The following is an 8,141-nucleotide window of genomic DNA, read 5'->3' on the forward strand; positions in this document are numbered from 1 at the left end:
CATATCAATTATTTTCTTAGTAAAAATGCCAGTGCAATTTTAAGAAAAACAGCTGTTCATTATAAATTAAAACCTATAAATTAAAATAAATATATAATGTTTTTTTTTGTTGTTCCTAAATCATGTTTGGACAAATAGTAGGTTTAAGGAAAATTATAGTAGTATAGAATTTTCTACTACTCGCATTACGCAAGTTAGTCCAAATCTTATCTTATACACAGATAAATAATGACAATTAAAATATATTATTCTCTCTGTTACCACAAATTCGCCAATTAAGAGGAAACTAAACTTAAATTATCTGAGATCGAAATAGGAATAATTAGTTTATATCAAATCTAATACCTGAATGTCTTGCCAGGGGATTGTAAGGCTGGCTGCAAACGCACGATTTTCTTTCTGAGTTAACTAGTTTTGTCTTAGTTTTACCTTCTATGCATTTATTGCTTGCATTATGTTTTACTTCACATTCGAATAGTGTTTTTTATACTTTAAAATAGCAAATATTATTCTTAAAGTTTGGTTGTAAGAGAAACTTACCTACCCTGGGTTAAACCTGTCTCTGTAAGTACATAAACATTCTCCGTCATACCACAAAAACTGTTAAACGTCTGTTGAACACTTGTCTAAAAAATGAGAGTCTGACGCTGAAATAAGGTGCTTTTTGCACCCACAATTTTTTAGACAAATGTTCAACAGATGTTTATTTTTTCTAATAAGACTGACTATGTATATACCTGTTTCTAGTAAAAATTATTCGATTTCCATAAAAATAAACGTTCGGAAAAAAATAATTTCGACGTAAACGACTAAACGAAACCGACTTTGTATTGTTTATTTTTTTTCAAAAATGTTTTTTAATAAAATAACCAGAACTTGAAAAATACTATGCTATAAATATAAATAGCGCACAAATATACAAGGCAAACCTCCTTGAGAACCTTCTTTTTTAATTCGGTTTATAAATTAGTTTGCAATTCATGTTTTCAAAACTCGTGGTTCGTATGCAACCGACCTAAGCCAGTAATGATTTGATACAATTGTTAGTGCTCTGAGCTAAGACTGAACCCTTCGGCACGAAGAAGACTATGTTTCATCATCTGACTGCGCCTGCCTTTGTCCCCTAGAAATGTTGTTACATAGTCTTATATAAACATAGCATATCTATACTATCTATACTAATATTATAAAGAGGAAAACTTTGTTTGTTTGTTTGTTTGGTTGTAATGGATAAACTCAAAAACTACTGGACCGATTTTAAATATTCTTTCACCATTAGAAAGCTATATTATCTGCGAGTAGGCTATATTTTATAGGCTATATTTTATCCCGATGCGGGCAGTACCTCCCACGGGACGCGGGTGAAACCGCGGGAAAACGGCTAGTATGGTATATAGTCTTACGATACGAGACATTTCAAACCATGTTTTAGACTAGAGACCTGATTTTGGAGATAGAGAGTCAGTATTTTTAAGAGATCGGACTGGTTGCGAAGCAAAAAGCTCTGAAAAGCAAAAAACCTATTCTTGGAGGCATCGGCCTACAAGTCAGTGTCTAATGGATGTACCTAAGATTAGTTCTATTTTGCTTTTCAGTGTTTTTGGGAGTTGGTTTTATTTTTTTGTAAAAAGATTTTTAATTTTTAGCTTTTCAGTGACAAGCTTAGTTGTCACTATCCGCCTAAGTGGAAATTTCTCATTAATACAAATAATATAAGCCCAAACACGAGGTAGTTAATGTGTAGGTACCGTTGACGAGTTCTCTCGACCTTCTCTTGTCTCCACCATCAGGTCAGGTTAGGTCAGCTCCAAACCATTACTATTGCATAGTGTTAACAGAAATATACGTCAGTATCAAGCTTTTACCCTATGCCTACAATTTCGAAATTCGTCGATTTCTCAGGTTTTCCAGATCGGATCATCAGATCCTGACTTGGTGATAATGGAACCTGGGAGGCAAACCCTATCAAACAAAAGAAAATTTTTGCAAACTGGTCCAGGCGCCTTCGAGTAATCGGTGAACATACATACTTAATAGAAAATTTTAAAAAGATCTTGATGAATTGAGAACCTCCTCCTTTTTGGGAAGTCAGTAAAAAATCAGAAATCAGTTAAGCTCTGACGAAATTATAGATAACAATAATCTCCCACTTAGTTGTTGTTAGCCTAGCATCTCCAGTGCTCTGAAATGCTTCATGACATGTACGTCGATTCTATAAAATTCAGACAACAACTCGCATTTCACTTCGCTATTCACTCTCACTTCACATTCCGTTTAAAACGTTCTAAAAGTCATCTCATACTTTATTTGTCAAAATCTCGAGTTTAATTTAGTTCAACTCGCAAACACGCTCGCAAGAGTAGCGCTAGTTTAGTTTGAGAATGTCAATCACGAAACTCACGGCGGATTCAGATGCGAAGTTTAGAGTGAAGTCTTATAGAATCACACTGATGGTCAACAATGAATCTGAGAGATTTTTATGCCTGCCTCTTTAATGGTTCAATATTAAATAATGCTATGAAATGGTTATTAACTAAAATATCTTTGTTTTCAAACGGTTGACAATAAGTCCCAGGCAATTTTATTATTCTTAGCACTAAACTCTATGGACTTTATAACTGCAGTTGCTTTCTACAGGAATGTATCTTTAAATTTAAGACACTTTAGATAGTTTCAATCAAGAATAGGAAGTTTTATAGAATTTGATCACGCTGTGAAGCGTGAACTATACTCACTTGAAAATTGATCATAAGTACAAATTTAATTATTGATGAAAGTATTGTATTAGTTTTTATTAATGACCTTGATGACGCAATGGTCACCATACCAGACTGCCGAACCTGAGGTCCCGGGTTCAGTTCCCGGTTTGGTCGACATTTGTGTGATAAGCATACTTGTTGGCCGTGGTTTGGGTTGTACAATATGTATTTATAAATATGTATATATGTAGCTACATGTAGTTTATCACTTGTGTTCTAAGACGTCTCACTGACCGTGTTACCCATAAGACAAGTTAATGAATAACTTACCATCTGGCTATTTTGGTGAGAATTTTGGTGGAGAGCTTGGGTTTGTCATTATAAATAAAATATTAAAAGTCCCCATCGATCCCATGTGTGCGTCAAAAGTTATTCGAGGTTAAATGTCAAAAATTTAGGTTTTTTCGAAAACGGTAAGTTTTATGAAAAAAGAACATCACACCAAAGTTGTAGATCTTAAAATTTTCTATAAATGACATCAACCCCGCTGGGGTTGCTGACATCTCTTTGAGGAGCGCGTGGAACAACGCGCGCGCTTTCGACACGAGTCTGTCGTCTAAGTAAACAGAGGGACTCTGTGGCCGGGAGTCATCTCGCGACACCCGACGCCTATGGTGTCTACCTAGTCCAGCGCGGCGGCGAGGATGAGAGGTGCGCACTCTCTGGCGTTCCGCCTCCTCCTTCTCGAGCATGACCGCTTCGCAGAAGGAGGCGACGGCATCCCATTCCCTCTCGCCCCGGACCATGGCCTGAACCAGGGCCGGACGCGAGAGGTCGCCGCCGCCTAAAGCCTCGACGAGGACCCGGCGGTGCCCTTCCCACCCAGGGCACTCCAGGCCTGTGTGGTCCACCGTGACCTCGGGGCTGTCCGCACAGTGGTGACACCCGGGCGCCTCCTCACGACCGATTCGATACAGGTACCTCCCGAAACAACCGTGTCCGGTGAGGACCTGCGTCATGCGGTACGTGAGGGCGCCGTGACTCCTCCCGAGCCACTCCTCAAAGAGGGGACTTACCGCCACTATGGTGGCGTGCCCTGACGTTCAGTATCTTGTATAAGTATAACTTGGATACCAATGACTGTGTTTCGGAGTTCGCGTTATACTGTATTTCCCGTCTGTCATTGAACATCCTTTTCAGTCATTACGAATAGTCAGAATCTGTCACCATCTGTCATTATGAAGCCAGTAAATCTGTCACCAGTCTTACCTTGGGGTATTGGGTTGCCCGGGTAACTGGATTAATCCTGGCTATCATTTTTATATCTTTGGCAATCGTTATGAGTAGTCGGAAGCCAGAACAACCAGTTGGACGACCAGTATTACTAAGGGTAGTCGTATTAGGGTGACTAAGTAACTAACATGAAGAGGTTAGTTATGCCGACTCCAACATAATTGGGAAAAGACTGCTGACTATGTTAAGTTTGGAAGTAGTTTCCTAATAAGATTTAGACGTATCCTTCTCGTTAAGTCACTACGCGTCTGAATGTTGCTAGCCAATCTAGTTGCAATTTGATTTTATTTGCTCTAGAAGAATGTTATTACGTGTCCAGGATACCTTACACGTTACCTTAAATATACCTTAGCTAAAAGTAACTTTATGAAACATATTTCAAAAAATGAAACTATGAACGAAGAGGAACAGTGACGTTACATCGAAATTTTCCGGATGGTGGACACTCCATATTTATGCAGCATGATCTTTGTTGGATAAATTAAGACCACAATAGTGAAAGTAACTTTATTAAACGTATTTAAAAAAATAAGACTTGTATGTACGACGAGTCATAGCGACGTCATATCGACAATTTCAGGAATCAAGCATTCAAAAACGCAGCAGTTCCAAACTTTGCGCATTAGAAAAGTTTGTCGGACTCATCGTAAGAAAGGTACTCGCAAAGTCTTTGTATGCGCGAGGACCGGCCTGAGGACTATTTCTTATTAGCAGTTTGTTTTAGAAAGTCACCAGATTTAATAAAACGACAGTTGGACGGCGACTATTCATTTATTTGTTATTTATTCTTTTGTAACTGTCACACGTTAATTACCTGCCTTCATATAAACAACCTTTTTAATATTTTCATACAATCTCAACAATTTTTGGCTGACTTCCCAACTAGCAAACTTTTTTTAAATCACAAAATAATAAAAATACATAGATGACTGAGTAAGGGTAAAATTTCATCAAATGTGATCGAATAGTTTCTCCGAAAGAGGTCGAATTTGCAATTATAAGGCTCCTCCATCATCCAAGAAACCAACCCTTCTTTTTCGTTGTCGTCGTGGTTTTCTTTTTCGTTGTCGTTGTCGTCGTCGTCGTCGTCGTCGTCGTAGTCGTTGTCGGGAGTGGCCTTCTCGGTTTCTTCGTTGAAGTCGTCAGTTGCGGGGGTTTAAATGTTCCTTTATGGAATTTGAAGATCATTTTGTTTTTACCGTATAGGGGATATTGAGGATCTTTGATCATACCCACATACTTGTGTCTGATTACAATATACGGTTCGATTTCAGGATAAGGTGCAGCTTCATTAAGAAATATATACGCTTGACCTGGGTCTATGGCTTGAGGTTCTTTGCCGTATACACCAACGTGAAAGTCTACCCTTGAGAAGAATTCTATTTCTACGAAGAAGTCAATATCCAAGTATTGGAAGCCGGCTATGCAGAGTCCGCCTGCTCCGGTGCACCACCTCCGAAGGTTCACAATAGGTACAGCACCTGCCGGGTCCTCACCGCTTGTAGCTTTGAAGAGTATGCATGTGTATTCAAAAGCAGATACTATGCTAAGCTGAGAAAAAAAGGAAAAATATCAATCTGACATATAATATACACACTATTTTTGTAAAGTTATGAGTAACTGCTGTTATAAAGTGTTTTTTGTTTGGTTGTTTAATACTGATAATCATCTGCCTAGCCTTATCCCAACTATATTGGGGTCAGCTTGCCGTCTCACACGATGCAGCTGAGTACGGGTTTTTTACATGGAGCAACCGCCCCTCTGACCTACTCCATCCAGTTATCAGGGCGACCCCATACACGATACGCTTAAGGACAGCCAAACATGTTCAAAAGACAGCTGGGACAAGCCAATTTGACGTGCCTACCGAAAAACGGAGGAAGTCATCATAACAAGATCCATCCACGGACAATCCAATTGATCAACCCGTGTTGTTTTTAGTGCCTTAGGCCAGGATGGTCAGGATGTCAATAGAGACTTACGTTGTATACTAGTTTTCCGCTGTTTATCAAATTGATGTTGTCAGTGAAAATTTCATATTTCATTTCTTCCCTATCGCAGTCGCCGAAACGCTGTAAGTTAGATGTGGCTGAAAATCAAATTATTACTTCATTTAGTACATACTAGTTATAAATTTATTTCTTTAACCAGTTTCAACCGAAGAAATTGCTTCTCTCAACCGAAATAAATGGAGCTTTATAAAATGACGTTATACCTGATAGCGTTACAAACTGCCAACTTACTTCCGAATATTGAGAAGCACACCACGTGTCAGAGCGTTTTCACATCCGATCAGATAGCGATATCGCTCTCACCCCCACATTTGGTCGGTATGGCAACACTGCACCAGTTATTGTGTAAGTGCCATCTAAGGAGATCGGTGTTCTCCATGGTGCCATAACAGAATCTATATGTAACACAGCCCTATGTTTTCTTTAGGCTAAAGTTCTGTCCGTTATAATGTTCAAGTTTGTGCGTTGCAATAGACTTTGATGAAACTTGGCAGTAATATAGCTCATATATCAGAATGACATACAGGCTGTCCAAAAGTAGCATCGACAACATAAGCTAGTGATGCTCAAGAACTCACTTCTTCTTAATATGAGGTGGTTTGGGGCGATCTTAGTAACGGCTGGCCTGCCAATCAAGTCTACACTTCGTCGCACCCAGTCGTGATACATACTGTAATCCAAGAACCTGGCCGGTGCTTGACAACCCGGTCCGTAAATACCGAAACCCAACTGAAAATCAACAAAAACAATGATTACGGCCTGGCCAGCTCGTTACTGGCTCTCCCATGGTCCACGCGGGCAGCGGGCCGTAGGCAGCGTGACTACAGGTGCGCGCGGGATAGTCTTGCAGCTGTCACCGTGCCGCTCCCCGCTGGACCATGGGAGTGTCACTAACGACCTGGCCAGCCTCTAGTTTTTTTTTAATTCACGAAAATGGGTGAGCCACACATTTGACTGCCTTTGCCTAGGGCCACTTGATAAGACTCGCTGTCAGGTTTCCAGTAAAAACTGCTAAAACTTATTTCATAGAGATGCAACTCCAAGGTTCTTGCCCGTTCTTCATATGAAGCTACTTTTAGAATGGGTCACTAAATTCATCATTATTGAATTAGATAATAATATATTTTTGATTTACATCAGTGCTTCTTGATTGATTGATTGTAACATGATTTTGATGTTACAATCAATCAATTAAAAAATAACTATTGCGCAGCGACCGGTAATGAACCTAGGCTTTGCACATTAGAATGGCACCCTATGCTACCATTCCTTTCTGCCCGCGCCATCCTGGTCGTGCAAATATGTCCTCCCCCCTCCTTACGCCGCTACTGAGGTGGATGGTTAGTTACCAGTCTCCAGCGGCGATCAATCTTGACCACTAGAATGGCTCCGCTCCGCCACACGCAATGTCCTCCCGTAACACTTTGACCGCAGGCCGTATGCATCGGCCACATTGTATCTAAGTCCAGCTGTGAACATAGAAGTAGGTACAAGTCGTCAAGGAAAAACCTAATAGAGATAAAAGAAAAAAAAAACATTTATTCAAAGTATTCTGAAAATCAGCATTTTTTGAAGGTCAAATTTACAAAAGATAGTCCTCAATACGCCCACTTCCTTTGTGTTTTTTCTGTGAAGAAGTGGTGACAATGTAAAGAAATCTAAGGTAACTAATGTAATCATGTTGCAAGGACGTAATAATATGATATTGTCGAACTTATCTGATGATGGAGCCGGAAGAGATGATCTAGAACTTCATGATGGACATATATCATAGCTGTCTTGAACGCGTTAGTAGTCTTAATGATTTTTACGTAATGCTTTTCTAAAAGAGTGTGAGAGATTTTTGCTCTTTAACATGATGAATGGTATGTTCTCACTCTGTTTTGCACAATAATCAAACATTTTACCACAACTTAACCTGATGGTTTGTGATGGTGTGGTTGAAGATGGACCTTGCGTGCTTAAATAACGCGTATTAACTCGTGCCTTGGAAAGGCGCGACTTAAATATTTGAATGTTTTGTTATGCTGATGATTCAAGATAAAATACGAATTTTTGAGTTGATGTATTAACGTGATGTGTTATGTAAAATTGACTTTAATAGATAACAAGCTGGTTCACTTTTACTGCGTTTATT

At 39.3% G+C, this 8,141-nt stretch overlaps 1 protein-coding gene across 1 annotated transcript; it reads right to left on the reverse strand.

Moving 5' to 3' along the window:
* Positions 1–4,759: 4,759 nt before the first annotated feature.
* On the reverse strand, positions 4,760–7,473 carry LOC110382098 (uncharacterized). Its single transcript, XM_049850136.2, has 4 exons — positions 7,354–7,473; positions 6,583–6,733; positions 5,975–6,081; positions 4,760–5,543 (listed from the first exon to the last, which is right to left on the reverse strand). Exons 1-4 carry the CDS (start codon positions 7,456–7,458, stop codon positions 5,004–5,006), a joined length of 903 nt encoding a protein of 300 aa, XP_049706093.2. The 5' UTR covers positions 7,459–7,473; the 3' UTR covers positions 4,760–5,003.
* Positions 7,474–8,141: the final 668 nt, after the last annotated feature.

Source organism: Helicoverpa armigera, chromosome 24, assembly GCF_030705265.1.
Source record: "Helicoverpa armigera isolate CAAS_96S chromosome 24, ASM3070526v1, whole genome shotgun sequence".
NCBI classification, from domain to species: Eukaryota; Metazoa; Arthropoda; class Insecta; order Lepidoptera; family Noctuidae; genus Helicoverpa; species Helicoverpa armigera.